The sequence below is a fragment of the Cololabis saira genome, chromosome 17 (genome assembly GCF_033807715.1).
Source record: "Cololabis saira isolate AMF1-May2022 chromosome 17, fColSai1.1, whole genome shotgun sequence".
NCBI classification, from domain to species: Eukaryota; Metazoa; Chordata; class Actinopteri; order Beloniformes; family Belonidae; genus Cololabis; species Cololabis saira.
In genome coordinates, this window is record NC_084603.1 from 9,966,377 (window position 1) to 9,985,651 (window position 19,275).

Sequence of the window (19,275 nt, forward strand, 5' to 3'; positions counted from 1 at the left end):
CTCAGCCCCTGTTCCGGTTCCGGTGATGGTCCGAGGACCCGGTGTCCCCCATAGCCAGCGCCTAGGAACTGGTGTCCCCCGAAGCCGGCCCTCGGGTTCTGTCTGCCCCGAAGCCGCCCCCCTCGGGTTCTCAAGTTCCACGCCCAGGCCAAGTTCCACGCCACAGCCCAAACCTAGGCCCGAAGGCGGCCTCCCCAACTGTTTCGCCGGTCTGCCCAGTTCCAAGGGCGATCCTCTGAACTTTGACTGTGTAGTCTGCACCTATGTCTTGTTAACCCTTGTGTTAAGTCCCTTTGACACAGTCAAAGAGACTTATTAGAACATCAGGAGCTGGATACTTTCACAGACACGGTACTGGACTACATCAAGTTCTGCATTGGAAATGTGACTGTAGACAAAACCATCCGGGTCTGACAGCACCTCAGTGCTAAAATACGTCAAGAATGAGACCTCCAGATTTCGAACATTTGTCGCCAACCGGGTTTCGGAAATCCTCAAGGCATCTTGTGCAGAACAATGGAGATATGTGAGCACATTGTCCAATCCAGCAGATCTACAGTAGCTTCCAGGGGACTTCGAGTGAAGTCATTCCTGAAAGATGAACTATGGCTATGCGGTCCACAATATCTGTTATTGTCAGAGGAGCAATGGCCTACAATTCCAGACAGCCCAGGAGAACTATCAGAGCAAGGTGATCCTGAGGTCAAGATTAGCATTCTGGCTAATGCTGTTACAGCGAAAGAAGAAGTTGACTCAGTGTCTCAGTTGTCACAAAGATTTGTCTGATTCAAGAAGCCGAGGACACCTGATGGACTATAGCATGAACTTCATGTAGGCTTTCTGAGTCAAGACCCTCAGCCTTAAGACACTTACTGGGAGAACCTGCTTATTCAAGGACATTGAAAATGAACTCTTGACATATTTGTAAAAAAAAAAATAAAAAATCAGAAAAGACATAAACTGCTCATTTTCATTTGGAAGAATTTTTTTATTGACCACTATTGTGCAGGGATTGTTATTCTGTAATTATTATGGTATAATAATTAGGGGCCGGAATGTAGGAGCAGGGATGTATTGTCTCACCTTGTCACCATGTAGTGGGTGTGTCTGTGGAGGTGTGTCTGTGTGTGGGTGTGTCACTGGGGCAGAGTGGTTGACTGATTAATATCACCTGCACCTGCAGGGGATCTGTTTTCTTTGTTAGAGTGAGGGTGAGGCCAGGGGCGAAAATCCCGGGGGGGACAGGGGGGACAAGTCCCCCCCATTAGTAAAGCTGCCCCCCCTAGAATAATTTGAGATAGAATTAATAATTTTGGAACAATGCAGTAGTATTTAGTAGTGATGCACCAAAATGAAAATTTGTGGCCGAAACCGAAATCGAAAATTATAATAAACAGTAAAATCTCATTACACTTAAAACAAGAGTCATCACCAGAAAAATAACTTGTTATTTGACCATTTTCACCTGTTTCAAGTAAATTTTCACTTGAAATAAGTAGAAAAATCTGCCAGTGCGACAAGATTTATCTTATAAGCAAAAAAATCTTTTTTTTCTACTTATTTTAAGTGAAAATCTACTTGAAACAGGTGAAAATTGTTGTTTTTTTCCAGTGATGAGTCTTGTTTTAAGTGTAATGAGATTTTTTTTAACTAAAAATGAGACATTTTAACTAGAAATAAGACAAATATTCTTGTTAAGATTTTGGGTTTTTGCAGTGTATTATGTCAGATGTGCTGTATTATTGCCACCTTCCACCTAATACCATTGTTTTGTATTGCTCTAAGAAAGGTCTTCTGCCTGTTTGCGAGATAGAGATGGAAATGTCAAAATGCCGTATTAAAGGAAGGCTAAAACTTTTATTCCTTGTCCCCCCCCTGGATTTATTCTCTAAAATTTTACTGTTTATTGTCCCCCCCAACTATGAAATGGGATTTTCGCCCCTGGGTGAGGCAGGGTGCCTATATTTTCTGTTGACCGCAAAGACAATCTGAATGTAAGGCTGACAGTCTGATTTCACCGAACGGAACAAAAAACACCCCATTGAACTGGCAGCACTGGCTTGCATTCTGTTTTGATCGAAGTGTGTCGGACAGATCCCTGCATTCACTCTCTCAGTGACTAATTAAAGGTTGATAGTCACCAGCAACACTCGCTTTGAGACACCACAGCAGCACTCAGCTACTCCTTCTTGACAATATGGGTAAGCTAACAGCAGCAGAAGAACTTTTTGATGCCGGAACACCATCTCTGCATTCTTCCCTTCTTCTTTCGTGCTTTTGTCTCCTGTTCAAGAAAATGGATGACAGCGTCGTCAAAGATGAGATCATCTGGTATCATCGCTGCTCGCAGCACATTTTCTGGCGTGCCGAAAACCCTCAGAAGGTATTTTATCAATCCTTTAGTGATGTCGTTGATGTTGTCTTTGATAGTCATAAAAACTCTGTCTTCAGCCTCCACTTTAGCCAGGACCAAATGCGACAGACGTTGCCGCACTTTCCAGGCCTGTTTTAGATAAAAGCTGTTTCTGCCGTTCTTTGTTATCTTTGGCAAAAGTCGCATAAGTAGAGCGGTGGCCAATTTGTTGGTCAAATGTATATATTCACTTGATTGGCTGTCGACTACCATTGATTCGGCTCTGTTGTCTCCACAACGCCTGCAAACCATGGTGCTATTTGTGGAAGTGGTTTTGGCGGATCCAGCAGAGAATGTCACGCGTTTCGCCGCTTGGCTTTTATTTTTTAAAAGGTTGATTGTTTGTTCCAGCTGCTGGTACGCGTCATAAAAATCTAGATTGCACGGATTCTTGCGATTCAGAAGAATAATCTGCTGTTGCAGCTTTGTTGAAACATCCAGCATGATAGCGCATTGCTCCTGAATGGGAACCCCCCCCTGAGTCCCAGCCACCACCATTGGACCAGCGCAAGCGCCCTGACACATCCTGACCTCTGGATCCATGGACACTTTAGGCGTGGGGTCGGTCTTGCAACACCAAATTAATTGGTCTAATTGGTCATAGTTGAAATCTGGAGAAACTTGAGTCCAGCAGTGGCAATTGGGGTCATAGCAACACTCATTGTGTGTCCCTGTCATAAATTCTGTCTGATTCATTTCCATTTCTGTGTTTTTTTCGGTCATTTTAAGGAGATGTTCAACCTTCCGGCTGTAACTTCTGTTTTTAAGAATTGTTCATTTCGGACACTTATATAAGCTCTGAAGTTATGGCGTCATAATGGACATGATCACGCGGACGTATCATATGACGTCATTGCCCGGCGTTCTGAAAGGGGCGGGGCATTCCAATTGCGTCACTCATCACCGGCACAGACGGGAACGCGCATAAATACTCGGTAGGGAAGAGAGGCTGCGATGGGGCAGTAAAAATACATTTTTGCCAACTCTCAGACACCCTAGACTGTTAAAAAAAATAAAAATTAAAATAAAAAATAGGCAACCTCGGCCTTCCACCTATTTAGGTCAAATAAATTATTGATGTATTGCTATTAGGAATGTAACAATATATCGTGCCACGAAATTTCGCATACAAAAACGTGGAGTTGACAAACTGTAGCGCTATATTGGGTTATTAATATTAATATATTGTGTTTACTAGTAACGCGCATCCTATTGGTGCAGCGGGATCACGTGACGACCGCGCCTCGACCCGCGGACCAAAATCTGACTACGCTCAGAAGAAACTAGTACCGTTTTGCGGTCCCTATCACGGGACTCATGGGGGGTTTTGAGCTCCGAAGTTTTACTTATAAGGTGAGCATGAATCAATCTTTTTTATGATGTAAAGATTGTGTAGCGGGATGAAACGATAACGGGGTTCACCTTCCGGCCTCAGGCTGGGGGCATGTGGCTGAAGCTCTTAGCTCCATCATAAGATAAATAACAGTCATGTTGCATTTTGAGTTTGGGACTTTTCATAGTTTACTTTAATTTTAGTTGTTAAATTTCTGGAAAAGAAAAAAGTCATGTCATACATGAGAGAAACTATTCAGTTTGTCCCAAAATATTTTTACTTGTATGAAACTGAAGATGCATAATGCAAACCTGACATTTACTTTTAGTTCAATTTGTGGAAAATGGTTGGTCTGGCTTTCTCTTTAAAACTTAAACAGTTATAAAGCATTACAAACACACAGCATTGTTTTGTATTTTGTGTCTTTCAAATAAAAGACCATTTTTTCCAGTCATACGTTCTTCATTCAAGGTTGTTAAAAAAATACTGCTATAATATCGTATCGTTATTGTGACCTCAATATCGTGTATTGTACCATATCTTGAGATTAGTGTATTGTTACACCCCTAATTGCTATAGTAATAAAAATTTATTTTTGTGGTAAATAAACAGTTTAAGCATGTAAAAAAGTTTTTTTTTGTTAAATATATGGTTTACACAGGTATTTTTCAATGGCTAATACTCTGATTTTAAAGTGTAATACTGTTATAACCCCCAGTTATTACTGTAAATAAACAGTACTTCTGTAATTTGAAGACAACTTTTACCTATAGATGAGGCTGTAGACACATAGGGGGTCATCTACAGTAGTTTTTTAAGAGGAGGGGGTGCTTGGATGGTCCGTCTAAGATAGTCACTCAGCCCAGGTTTATCTGTGAAGACCCTGTATATCAGGATTTAGGCTATGTATCTGAATGAATTTAGAAAATGCACACATTCAGCAGTCCACCTCAAAATCCACTAGAATGTAGGAAATCCCATCTAATGAATCCAAACTTTTCTGGGGGAGGACCCCACCACCATAAAGAGATGTTTTTACTGTAGAGGTTGTAGGTCTTCTCCATACCCAGCAGGACATCCCAGAAAAACACACCAACATACTGGGGGGAACACATAAGAAATCATATGATTGATGCTCCCACACAGCCTCTTGTTTGGCCTCTGCACGGCACCCAACCATATCTCACTCACAAGTTCTTGGAAAAGTTGTCAGCGGTGCTATGTAGCAACGAGGATGGTGAGGACACAGCCTGCATCTAACTTCTTCATTCTATAGCATTATTTCTGTTTTTTTATTTTTGCAGGATGAGGGTTACTTGTTTTCAAGCACAAGTAAAAGCTGGTATCTTATGGAGGTAGATTGTGTGTCTTAATTATTCAATCAAAAAAAAGATTGCTTCAATCAAAAAATATATTTTCAATGAAAAAAAATTCACTTCAATCAAAAAAAAATTCAATCAAAGAAAAAAAGTGTTTGAATGCAACAAATATTTGAGATTCAAAAAAATGCATTTGGACACTGTTTTTCTTTTATTGGAAATGTTTTCTTTGATAGAAGTGAAGTTTTTTTGTTTGAAGCAATTTTTTTGATTGAAAGTAGTGTTTTTTTGTGTTTGGGCCATATTATGGGTAGGACATTTGTGTCTTTATCATTTAATCAAAAAAGAAGTTGCTTCAAAAAGAAAAAAATATTTTCAATAAAAGAAAATCACTTCAATAAAAAAAACAACAGCATTTTTTTGAGTCTCAAATATTTTTTTTGCATTCAAAGACTTTTTTTCTTTGATATCATTTTTTTTTTTGATTGAAGTGACTACAGTGTGACTAAATTCCTTGGGGTTGTCATTGAAGTTAACATGGAAACAACACATTGAATACATTAAAGGGAAACTTTCAAAATCACTCGCAATCCTGTATAAATCCAGAAATGTATTGAATTCCAAGGCCTTGCATTTGATCTACCACTCATTGATAGTTCCCTATTTATCTTACTGTGTGGAATTGCTGGGGACGGAGAAGACCTACAACCTCTACAGTAAAAACATCTCTTTATGGTGGTGGGGGTCCTCCCCCAGAAAAGTTTGGATTCATTAGATGGGATTTCCTACATTCTAGTGGATTTTGAGGTGGACTGCTGAATATGTGCAATTTCTAAATTCATTCATACATAGCCTTAATCCTGATATACAGGGTCTTCACAGATAAACCTGGGCTGAGTGACTATCTTAGACGGACCATCCAAGCACCCCCTCCTCTACAAAACTACTGTAGATGACCCCCTATGTGTCTGTAGCCTCATCTATAGGTAAAGGATGTCTTCAAATTACAGAAGTACTGTTTATTTACAGTAATAACTGGGGGTTATAACAGTATTACACTTTAAAAGAGTATAAGCCCATATGTGAAAAACTCCAATGCGGAGCTATGTTGGCGAAAATGTGGAAAGATTGGAGACACCACACATATTTTCTGGGACTGTCCAGTAATACAGGATTCTGGGATAATATTAAAAAGGAAATCGATACTATTCTGGAGATAGATATTACACTAGAACCAATGTTGTTCTTGTTGGGAGTCATACCCAAAGACATGAATAATGTAGACAAACAATATATATTGAGGATTCTTTTATTGGTGGCGAAGAAAATGATTTCAGTGAACTGGAGAGAAGTAAAACCCCCAACTATAGGTCAATGGACCCAGAGATTGAAAGATGTATACACGATGGAGCGAATGACAGCTAGTCTACAGCTCACAATGGACACTTTCCTGTGGAGATGGACTTGCATTTCAAGATACCTGGGGGTTTAATGGATGGGATTATGTGAGGGAGTACTTTTGGGAGTTCCTTTTTATAAATTCCTGCTCAGCCACTACCCATGGATATTTGCTCTTCTACCTATCGTTGTTACCGTTATTCTTTTTAATATTACAATTATGTGGTTCTTTAATTTACCTTGCTTTTGGCAGATTCATTTCTGGTCTGATCTGTAGTCAATTACTCTGTTTGATGTGAAGTCATATGTCAGGATATGTTCTGTAAAATGTTTGAATAAAAAGTTAAAAAAAAAAAAGAAAAGTATTAGCCATTGAAAAATACCTGTGTAAACCATATATTTAACAAAAAAAAACTTTTTTACATGCTTAAACTGTTTATGTACCACAAAAATACATTTTTGTTGTTTTTGTGTTGTCATGAGTGAATAAACTTCATTCATTCAAGTGAATTTTTTTTTATTTAAATAGCCTATATATTTTTTGATTGAATCAATCTTTTTTTTGATTGAATAATTAAGACCTCCATCGTATGTGCCCCCAGGGATCAGGGCGGTGGTGGGAAGCCTCATCTCAGGGTTAAAGGGGCAGCAGCGTGCGTCAGCTGACGCGGGGCGTCACATGACGAGCGTGTGAAGGCGGATTTATGCTTCTGCGTACACCAACGCAGAGCCTACGGCGTAGGGGTTGCGCGTCGCCTGCGTACCTTACGGCGTAGGCTCTGCGTCAATTTAACGCAGCACCATAATTGAGGCGGAGGAGGAGGCGGAGGATGAGGAGGAGGAAGGGTGCTGGTCCTCAGAGCCGCTGCAGGTCTGAGCAGCTTCCTGGCCGCTGCATCCCCCGACGGTCCGGAGCCCTCCTTTCCGGGAAGAGATGGATGCGTCCCCGCCGCTGCCCACCCTGAGCCCGGCCGTGCCCCCCTACGTGACGCGGGGGCTGACGGCCGTCTACACCGCCTTCTACTCGCTGCTGTTCGCCTTCGTGTACGCGCAGCTGTGGCTGCTGCTGCGGTACCGGCACAAGCGGCTGAGCTACCAGAGCGTGTTCCTGTTCCTGTGCCTGCTGTGGTCGGCGCTGCGCACCGTGCTCTTCTCTTTCTACTTCGGCAGCTTCGTGACGGCCAACACGCTGGCGCCCTTCCCCTTCTGGCTGCTCTACTGCTTCCCCGTGTGCCTGCAGTTCTTCACCCTCAGCCTCATGAACCTCTACTTCGCACAGGTGAGGAGAGGAAGATGCTCCCGGACCGGTGATGCTGGTGCAGGGTCAGAGCTGTCAAAAGTATTCACATTCATTACTCAGGTATAGACAGTACTTGAGTTGTAAAAAAAAAATCAGGGGGGAAGGTGGATTTTATCATATGGGGACATAATTTGTGCTGATTACAAAATATTGGGAGATTTATACTTATTTCAAGGGAAAATCTACTTGAAACAGGTGGAAATTGTTGTTTTTTCCAGGGATGAGTCTTGTTTTAAGTGTAATGAGATTTTTTTACTAAAATTAGACATTTTAACTAGAACTAAGACAAATATTCTTGTTAAGATTTTGAGTTTTTGCAGTGATCCATTTTACTTATCCTGTGAAGGACAGAGGCATATTGATAAGTTCAGAAAACTGTTTTTTAATTGTTGTGTTTTGATGTATTTGATGTAAGCCCAGTGGATATTTAAAGCTTACAGAAGGCTGCATTTAACTGCTGCTATGTCATTCCTGCAGTATTTCTGCAGGTGTTTTGGTCAGTGCTACTAACAATAAAAAACAGTTTTCTGAACTTATCAATATGATTCTGTCCTTCACAGGATAAGTAAAATGGATCACTGCAAAAACTCAAAATCTTAACAAGAATATTTGTCTTATTTCTAGTTAAAATGTCTCATTTTAGTAAAAAAAATCTCATTACACTTAAAACAAGACTCATCCCTGGAAAAAACAACAATTTTCACCTGTTTCAAGTAGATCCATTATGTCATTTCATCAATGAATGTAGTTATACTGCTATTTCAACATTTATTCATTACCAGAAAAATAACTTGTTTGACAATTTTCACCTGTTTCAAGTAGATTTTCACTTGAAATAAGTATAAATCTGCCTGGAACAAGATTTTTTTGCTTGTAATAAGAAGATAAATCTTGTCCCACTGGCAGATTTTTCTACTTATTTCAAGTGAAAATTTACTTGAAACAGGTGAAAATTGTAAAATAAGTTATTTTTCTGGTCTTATTTTACTGGTGATGACTCTAAATGTTGAAATAGCAGTAATACCACATTCATTGATGAAATGACATAAGGGATGGAAATGGGGAATGGCAGTTTTACAGGGGGGATTATTTTGACCGTTTTTATTTCAGGAGGGATGCCATCCCTCCTCATCCCCCCACAACTCGAGTACTGGGTATAGATACTAGAGTTTATAAATACTCCTGTAGAAGTTGAAGTATCAACTCAAGTTTTTTACTCAAGTAAAAGTATAAAAGTACTGGTTTCAAAACTACTTAAAGTGTAAAAGTAATGTAAGGGGGAAAAAAGCCATTAAGGACAAAAGCCATTGAAAATGAATGCATAAGATATAATGAATGCAGAAGATATGATGACTAGTTGCCTATAAGTATTGTAATGGTGTAAAAAGTCAAACTTCAGAGGCATGTTATCATTTATCCTAACCTTTATTGGAATGTACATCCAAGTTTAGTTGCAGGAATCTGAGGGAACGGATGTAAGAACAAAACTGGACAAGAACATCTGAAACAACCACAACCAAATTCACTATCTGGATGGAGCAATTTAACTGGATAGTTTTGTTTTAAAGGGCGAAATGAAATAGAGTAACAAGGCTGTTTTTAAAATGTAAGGAGTAAAAAGTACAGATAATTGCGTGAAAATGTAAGGAGTAAAAGTAAAAAAGTCGTCTGAAAAATAATTACTCCAGTGAAGTATAGATAACCAAAATTTCTACTTAAGTAAGGTAACGAAGTATTTGTACTTCGTTACTTGACACCTCTGGGGCTCACACTCAGTACTCGAGTTGAGGGGGATGAGGGGGGATGGCATCCCCCCTGAAATAAAAACGGTCAAAATCCTCCCCCCTGTAAAACTGCCACCCCCCTTTCCATCCCTTATGTCATTTGATCAATAAATGTGGTTTTACTGCTATTTCAACATTTAGAGTCATCACCAGAAAAATAACTTATTTGACAATTTTCACTTGTTTCAAGTAAATTTTCACTTGAAATAAGTAGAAAAATCTGCCAGTGGGACAAGATTTATCTTCTCATTACAAGCAAAAAAATCTTGTTCCACTGGCAGATTTTTCTACTTATTTCAAGTGAAAATCTACTTGAAACAGGTGAAAATTGTTGTTTTTTCCAGTGATGAGTCTTGTTTTAAGTGTAATAAGATTGTTTTACTAAAATTAGACATTTTAACTAGAAATAGGACAAATATTCCTATTTTGAGTTTTTGCAGTGATCCATTTTACTTATCCTGTGAAGGACAGAGGCATATTGATAAGTTCAGAAAACTGTGTTGTGTTTTTGATGTATTTGATGTAAGCCCAGTGGATATTTAAAGCTTACAGAAGGCTGCATTTAACTGCTGCTATGTCATTCCTGCAGTATTTCTGCAGGTGTTTTGGTCAGTGCTATTATCTGTAATATATTATATTATTTGTAATCAGCACAAATTACAGTATCTGTCCCCATATGATAAAATCCACCATCCCCCCTGATTTATTTTTACAACTCGAGTACTGGTCACACTCACAATCAGAATCAGGTCAAACAAACAGGTCATTTGCTGGAGTTTCAACGTTTACAGTAAATAGTATCTGTGCTCAATTACATTAATCTTTATGTATCTTAAAAACCTACACAAAAACATAGAAACAGTTTCAGTTTCAGCTCTGTCTTTATTGGATTATTTTCAGGTTATTACCACTGGACATTTTTACCAGATTACAAAGATCATCTGTATATTCACCGTGTAACAAACAAACAAACAAACAAAAATAAAAAGTAGAGAAACATGAACATAAACTTGTGGGTAAGCACATTAATAATCTATCAAAAAAAAGAAAAGAGAAAGAGGAAAAAAAAGGTCAGCATCCTTATGCTCTCTAGATAAAATGTCCACTTTTGCCATCTCTTCTCAAACAGCCCTTCCCTCAAACCCAGGATATGGGTCAGTCTTTCCATCGTCCATATTTATTTCATAATATTCAGCCACTGTTTTAGATTAGGCGATTCAGGTTTATACCAGCTTTTACCAGTTTTTTTAACCTCATATCTGAAAGTACATTGATCTGTGAGTCTTTACATACAGAACCGTCTGATTACTTACTTAACTTCAACTAAAACACAGCATAGTGAGGCACATGAACAAAAAGCAGAAATGGGATGTGAGCACATTTGCTTAAAAATAAGAAAGTCATTAATTACATGAAATCAGAAGAATCAGAATCAGGTTTATTGGCCAAGTAGGGTCAAACAAGACAGGGAATTTGATTCTGGTTATTTCGCTGACTATACAGTAAATAGACAAATGACAGCTCTTATTAACACATATACAATTTAAAAACAAGTGACAGGTGCAGCAGTATGAGGTAGACATGGTTATTGAAAGGTGCATTGTTACAGCATATGATTGTGGTTATTATGATTGTTGCTCAGTGATTGATTACTCTGAGACTGTCATTTTGTCCTTAGTTTCTATATTAAATCTTGACTGAAGCCATTATGAACCGGGGGGTTATTTTGTGAAGTCACCAGCTAATATGCTTGTACTGGTGAGGGGGGGCTCATGTCCACGTAAATATGGTTTCTGTATTCTTAGAGTAGTTTTAATAGAATAAGAATAGAATAGAATAAGCTTTATTGGCCAAGCATGAGAATGCCAGACAGGGAATTTCCTTTTGTTTTTTTCACTCACTGAACCCAGATTTAAATAGTTACAAACAGTAATAGACAAATGGTTCTAATTAACATATATACGATCAAAAAAAAAGTGAAAGGTGCAGCAGTATGAGGTAGACATGGTTATTGAAAGGTGCATTGTTACATATGATTGTTTTTATTATCATTATTATTATTATTATTATTGCAGAGTTATTGATTACTCTGAGACTCTGAGTGATGAGAGTTCATCAGAGCAACAGCTTGGGGGAAGAAACTGTCTCTGATCTGGAGGTTTTGGCGTACAGAGCTCTGTAGCGCCGTCCAGAGGGGAGGAGTTCAAACAGACTGTGTCCTGGGTGTGAGGGGTCTGCAGAGATGCTACCTGCCCGTTTCCTGGTCCTGGACCGGTTCAGGTCCTGGATAGATGGGAGGTTAGTCCCAATTAGGGCTGGGCGATATGGACCAAAAGTCATATCTCGATATTTTCTAGCTAAATGGCGATACTCGATATATATCGATATTTCTTCCGTGCCATAATTGGGGTTTCCCCCAAAGCATTATAGCATAGCATCTCTGTTAGCTTCATTTTTTTCTGAGGCAAACCCTTAAAAAAACAGTCAGTTTTAATACAAAGCCTCGTGCCAAATGTCACACACGTTCCTTTATTAACAGAGGTCTGCACAATATCAAAATGTATAAAACAAATGAAATAAAAATAAACTGCCTGCATATATAGAATAAAAATGCTTCTTGAATGAAATAAAACAAATATTCCTGCATAACAATTAAATTCAAATACACTGTGCAATTAATACAATGTAGACAGTAACAGGCAGACTTTTCCACTGAGGTTGACAGTTGTGCAAATAACAAAACATTTGTGCAAATCTCAAATAAAACATTCAAGTCAATTTGTCACAAAATAAGCTATATCAAAATCATAAAAAAAAAAAAAAAATTTAAATCGATATAAACGATATTTTCCATATCGCGATTGAAATATATCAATATATATTAAAATCTCGATATATCGCCCAGCCCTAGTCCCAATGATCCTCTCCGCAGACCTAGTTGTCCGTTGCAGTCTGTTCTGTCTAGTTTGGTGGCCGATCCGAACCAGACAGTGATGCTAGTGTAGAAGCTGATCAGCAGCTGCTGTGGCAGGTTAAACTTCCTGAGCTGACGGAGGAAGTGCAACCTCTGCTGAGCTTTTTCTGGACAGAGTTAATGTGGGGCGTCCACTTCAGGTCCCGAGAGATTGTGGATCACGTCGGATCCCACCTCTGCAGCCGCTGCAGGTCATGTGATGGCAGCAAGTTTGTGTGAGCAGCACTGGCCGCTTGCACAGTGACAGTGGACTTAATAGTGTATAAAACAAAAGAGCAGGGGGTTTAAAGCATTTGGTAGCATAATTACATACAAGGACATCCAATTCAAGTCATTTCATGTCATGCCTGAAGGGAATGTACAGGATCTGAAATGTTTTGGCATTGAGCAATTGTTGCAACACCTTTGTCACGTCAATCTGTTATTCAACTTTGAATCATTATGGGTTGGATCCATAACTGATCATTTTGTCTATAATAAAACTTGTGGTTCAGAAAAGCTGTGAAAGTGCCCCCCCCCCCTCGTCTGAATCAACTCAGAGTGGGATATTTTTCCACCACAGATGCATGCTAATAGTTGGAAAATGCTGCTTTTACAGTGAAAACATTTATAAAAGAGAATACGATTTGGCCTCTGATGTTCTTCGTAGTCGACTTAAATCAGGATTTCAACATTTTTAGAGCAATAACACTAACAACGGCCCTCCAGTGGCTATTACCTGTTGCTATCAGTGTAACTGACACCTCGAGATCAGCCCCAAGTGGGATGCAGTGAATCAGTTCATCGCCTGCTTATATAATCCACATATCAGCTAATAGCTCCCCATGGCCTCCGCCTGAGGCTTATTTATAGCATAATCCTGGTGCGTAGATGTGAACCTTGTTGAGACTTTGGAGCGAGGCTTAGAAATCTGTGGCCCGGCGCTGTGGGCCAGTTTTGCATCTTAGCCACGAAACTCCGACATTATCCAGCCATGAGGTTCCTGTTTCATGAGAGTTTCTCGTTTTAGAAGAAGCGAGAACAGAGAAGTGAAAATGCTGTGACATATTTGCATGATCGGGTGGCCTGTTTTCTCTTCGCAGGTTGTTTTTAAGGCCAAGTCCAAGTATTCACCAGAGCTTCTGCGGTACAGGTGAGAGCAACCGCTGGATTGCAGTTTTACTGGCGCAGCATTTTGTTGGGGAATGATAAATGCTCTCTTCTCCCCGCCTGCCAGGCTGCCGCTGTACCTCCTCTTCCTGTTCGTCAGCCTGGTGTTTTTGGTGGTGAATTTAGTTTGTGCCCTGCTGGTGCGGATGTCCTTCGCAGAGGCGCACACCATCGTGCTCGTGAGGGTCACAATCAACGACACGCTTTTTGTCCTGTGCGCCATCTCGCTCGCGTTATGTCTTTACAAGATTGCCAAGATGTCGCTGGCCAACATTTACCTGGAGTCCAAGGTGAGCCCGGTGTGGGTCTGAGGGGCATCCATGCTCGTACGTTCTTGTCTTGAAATGTAAAACTATTGGTAGTCTGGTATCCACAGCAACGAGGACTTATCTGGACTCAGCTTGATGTGTGGTTGATCCTGTGCAGGGGACATCGGCGTGCCAGGTGACGGTCGTCGGGGCCATCGTCATCCTCCTGTACGCGTCCAGGGCCTGCTACAACCTGGTGGTTTTGGGACTCTCAAACAGAAGGATCAATAACTTCGACTTTGACTGGTACAACGTATCAGACCAGGTGAATCGCTGCACGTCACCGTGCTTCAGGGAACTCTGCAGCTTTCAGAGAGGGATGCAGGGATGGATTGAATTAAAGTAGAAACAAAGATGGAAAAACTCCCAACACCAACACCCGTATAATAAAAGAATCGCGTATACAGTATATCCCTCGTTTTTCGTGGGGTTTACGTTCCAAAAAGAACCCGTGATAGGCAGTACTCGAGTTGAGGGGGGATGAGGGGGGATGGCATCCCCCCTGAAATAAAAACAGTCAAAATCATCCCCCCCTGTAAAACTGCCATCCCCCTTTCCATCCCTTATGTCATTTCATCAATGAATGTGGTTTTACTGCTATTTCAACATTTAGAGTCATCACCAGAAAAATAACTTATTTGACAATTTTCACCTCTTTCAAGTAAATTTTCACTTGAAATAAGTAGGAAAATCTGCCACTGGGACAAGATTTATCTTCTCATTACAAGCAAAAAAATCTTGTTCCACTGGCAGATTTTTCTACTTATTTTAAGTGAAAATCTACTTGAAACAGGTGAAAATTGTTGTTTTTTCCAGTGATGAGTCCTGTTTTAAGTAAAATGAGATTTTTTTTTACTAAAATGAGACATTTTAACTAGAAATAAGACAAATATTCTTGTTAGGATTTTAAGTTTTTGCAGTGATCCATGTTACTTATCCTGTGAAGGACAGAGTCATATTGATAAGTTCAGAAAACTGTTTTTTATTGTTGTGTTTTCATGTATTTGATGTAAGCCCAGTGGATATTTAAAGCTTACAGAATGCTGCATTTAACTGCTGCTATGTCATTCCTGCAGTATTTCTGCAGGGGTTTTGGTCAGTGCTATTATTTGTAATATATTATATTATTTGTAATCAGCACAAATTATCTGTCCCCATATGATAAAATCCATCATCCCCCCTGATTTTTTTTTTTTACAACTCGAGTACTGGTGATAGGTGAAATCTGTGAAGTAGTAACCTTTATATTTTTTACAATTATTAAACAAGGCTTCAAATAGCGAGTGGATTTGAACGGGAGAATCGGTGCAAAACATTTTGTCGACATTATGGGGTTTGGAGAAAATTTGCAAACTTAAATTTGGCAAGTTGTTTTACGTACATGTACAGTACATATTAAACTGTAACGTTATTGACACACAGGACGTGAAGAAGCGGGGAGACTGTTTAGTCAGAATGCAGAACACGATGCACAATGCAAATCCGTGAAGCAGCGAGACTGTGGAAGGTGAACCGCGTTATAGCGAGGGACTACTGTAATAATAATAGTGGAGACTTTACAGGTCTCTGAGCCTTCCGATGAACAGACATTTAGTCCCAACAAAAACTGAAACTAAACTAAGTATACTTTACAACGTCATAACGTATGAATGTGCATTTGTGTATCGCTCGTAGTGAGCGGGATGCAGCCCAGTCTCCTCACAATGTTTGACTCAATGCTTTTAATGTGAAGCCTCAGCGATTACTGCAAAGATACCGTTGCAGAAGTGTATTTGTTCCTGAGGAATATTCACAGACACCCACTTTTAAAATCACACATTTAAAAATACTGTTTCATCAGGAAGTCATTGGTTTAGTCACCACACCTCCTTTGGGGAGAGGAAGTGAAACATGCACTGTATTGAAATTAAAATGTTCCTGATTGGAACTTTAAGTATTTTGCTGATTTATTTTATTACATTTTTTTTTTATTTATAAAAGATCTAGAGGTGATTGACCAGGTGAAAGATGATATGATCACCCATATTTAGTTTCCCAATTTGGAGAAGACTCTAAATTGAGTTTAGGAATCCTTTTTTTTTCCTTCTCTTTAATATATGTGTATTTATGGATCAGCAAACCTTACAACGGCACACACACAATATTTGTGAGTGTTTGCCATGTTGGATGCGTCAGGCTTTCATCTCATCGATGGTAGTTTGTGCAATAACGTGTTTCTTTCTTCCTCCTCCACTTTCTTTTCCCAGGCAGATTTACAGTCGACTCTGGGCGACACCGGCTATGTGGTCTTTGGAGTGATTCTGTTCGTGTGGGAGCTGCTCCCCACCTCTCTTGTGGTGTTCTTCTTCCGGGTTCGGAAGCCCAACCTGGACAGGGTGAGCCAGTACCGTCGATCAGGACCAGTTTAGACCCGGGACAGGAAACAGGAACTATGAGAGCCATTTCTGCCTATTTTGCTTGAATATTGTTATTTTTAATAATTCTGTTGGGACAGTGAAATAATTATTTTGCTCTACGTTTATATTTTAGTTTAATCGTAAATGTTTATATGATGAGGTCCTCCTCCCAGGAAATGACATATAGAGGGGTGTAGCACCCTATAATGTAATAATTTCCTGAAAATATAATAAAATTTGCATTGAACTCAATCGAAAATGTAATAAAATCCAATAAGGTAATAACTTCAAAAATAATGTAATAAAATATCCTGACTGATTGTAATAACATTTTTACCGATAATGTAATACCTTATTACATTATTGGGAATTTATTACATTTTCAGGTGGGTCTTTTTTTTTTTTTTTTCCAAAACTGATAATGTAATACTTGACAAATAATGTAATATATATGTTCATTTTCAGTCAAGAGTTCTAAATTTTGTGTTTTAAGTATCTAAGAATGTTATATACACTGGATGTGAAAGACCAGAATGACTATTGGGTGAAATTGCAGACTTTGAGTACCATGTAATAAATTCCCAATAACGTAATAAGGTATTACATTATTGGTAAAAATGTGATTACAATATGCATCAGGATATTTTATTACATTATTGGGGAAGTTATTACATTATTGGGTTTTATTACATTTTCGATTGAGTTAAGTGCAAATTTTATTGAATTTTCAGGCGTTATTACATTTTCAGGAAATTATTACATTATAGGGTGCTACAGGGGGCGAGGGACAGGTGCAGCTGTTGTGACAGGGGAGAGCCGTATTGTTTTTGGACCGCTCTCTTTATTTTCGTTTACAAGCTACAGTATAGGCCTAAGTTTACCTAAGCTTTGTTGTGGATACTGCACGATCGAGAGTTTAATAAATCTCTGTTCGATACAAGCCAGACAGTGATTGTTTTATTGGAGGTCGTCAAGACCGCTGGTCTCCTCTGAATTAGGAAGGCAGCTGGAAGACAACAGAAAGGCCGCCACAGGAATACTCTGTGGTTTTTAAAAGCGTAGTTGAAATAAATTGTCGTTCAGATACGCACAAGTGTCCGTTATTGGTCACAATTACCTCAATATCAGGCACGTCCCAGTGTTTTCTTTCATTAGCTGTCGTTTGTTCTTGGTTCGTGCAGAGCAGCTCGGGCCTTCCTGGTCACGTCTTCTCCTCCAGGGCGTACTTCTTCGACAACCCACGGCGCTACGACAGTGACGATGATCTGGCGTGGAGCGTCATGCCTCAGAACATCCAAGCCAGGTAATAAAACAAACACCGTAGTTCTAGCTGTGGAAACCTCCCGTGTTTGTGGAAGGTGGGGAGACGTAACTGCTCTTTGCAACCATTCAGCCTCGCCGCCGACAGTTACGAGTGGGGAAGCCAAAGCAGCGGCATCGGCGCCTACGTCGAAGGTGACGACAGCTACAGCTGCCCTCCTCCGTCGGAGGAGCTCAGCCATTACTGACGGAGCTCTGGGAGTCGTCGTGAGCCGCATCTGTATATTTTTGCACAATCTACTACTGACAGAGGCCCACGTGGTTGAGACTGGCCCTCGACTTTATTTCATTTCCTTTCTCGTCTGGAGAGAAACTAACGGACCTTTGTCTCTATGCCAGTGTATAAACACCCTGTAAGGGGAAATTAATTTTGCACACTCCTTGTACAAAATATGATCTTAAAACTTAAAGCTTCTAGTTTATATTGAATACAGTTAATATATTTCTTGACCTTTGTAATGTGTACTGTATTACTATTTTATGTACTGTTTTTGAACATGTTTTTTTCATACAGATGTGTTTATATAGAAGATATATACATTTACTTCATATAAAAAAGCATAAATACTGTAAAAATGTTAATTTTTAATATCAAACCTATACTAGTGTAATAAACTAACATTGGTTGATGTTTTACAGATTTATACATGGTCTTAAATGGTTTAAATGAAATATTTTAACATTTCCAGGATTTAAATTCTGCAGCAAATACTTGAGAGCATATTCTTCTACATTAAGGCATTAAAAACATATCTTAAAGCTTTTTTCAAAGCCTTTCAGTAAATGCACTCTAGCGACCTCTATCGTTGGTTTGGTGGAACAAGACAACTCACCATCACAGTCATAGCCATCCATGCAGCATCTACCTGCTGGTTCATATTTAGGCTCACAGGGATCTGCTGGAGTCAGCTCTCCTCGGGTGAAGGTCGGGGTTACACCCGGCCGGCACGGGTCTCCACTCCATCACAATGGCATGCTGTGTTGTTTTAAATAAAAAAACTGAGGAAATGAATTGAAGTAAAAAAAAAAAATCAGATTAAAATTTCACCACCAGGTTTCTTGTGAGTTGTTGATGTCCTTGTGCCAGCCGACGAGGCAAAGACGGGACAAACTGGAGCTCTACAAGTAGGATGATGTGATACGAGCCAACGAATTAAGGATTAGATGTGACCAAAAGCAGCCCACCAACTACAGTGCCTTGCGAAAGTATTTGGCCCCCTTGAATTTGTGACCTTTTGCCACATTTCAGGCTTCAAACATAAAGATATAAAACTGTAATTTTTTGTGAATAATCAACAAGTAGGACACAATCATGAAGTGGAACGAAATTTATTGGATATTTCAAACTTTTTAACAAATAAAAAACTGAAAAAGTGGGCGTGCAAAATTATTCAGCCCCCGTGATTACACACAGGTGGATTCCATTTATCATCATTAGTCATTTAGGTCAACAGTGGATCATTCAGAGATCCTCACTGAACTTCTGGACAGAGTTTGCTGCACTGAAAGTAAAGGGGCTGAATAATTTTGCACGCCCACTTTTTCAGTTTTTTATTTGTTAAAAAAGTTTGAAATATCCAA

At 39.5% G+C, this 19,275-nt stretch overlaps 1 protein-coding gene across 1 annotated transcript; it reads left to right on the top strand.

Annotated features, from left to right (window-relative positions):
* The first annotated feature begins 7,286 nt into the window (after window positions 1-7,286).
* Window positions 7,287-18,968, top strand: gpr137ba (G protein-coupled receptor 137Ba). Its single transcript, XM_061745499.1, has 7 exons — window positions 7,287-7,742; window positions 13,604-13,653; window positions 13,738-13,960; window positions 14,097-14,243; window positions 16,225-16,353; window positions 17,556-17,677; window positions 17,768-18,968. The coding sequence occupies exons 1-7, from the start codon at window positions 7,398-7,400 to the stop codon at window positions 17,880-17,882; spliced, it is 1,131 nt and encodes a 376-aa protein (XP_061601483.1). The 5' UTR covers window positions 7,287-7,397; the 3' UTR covers window positions 17,883-18,968.
* Window positions 18,969-19,275: the final 307 nt, after the last annotated feature.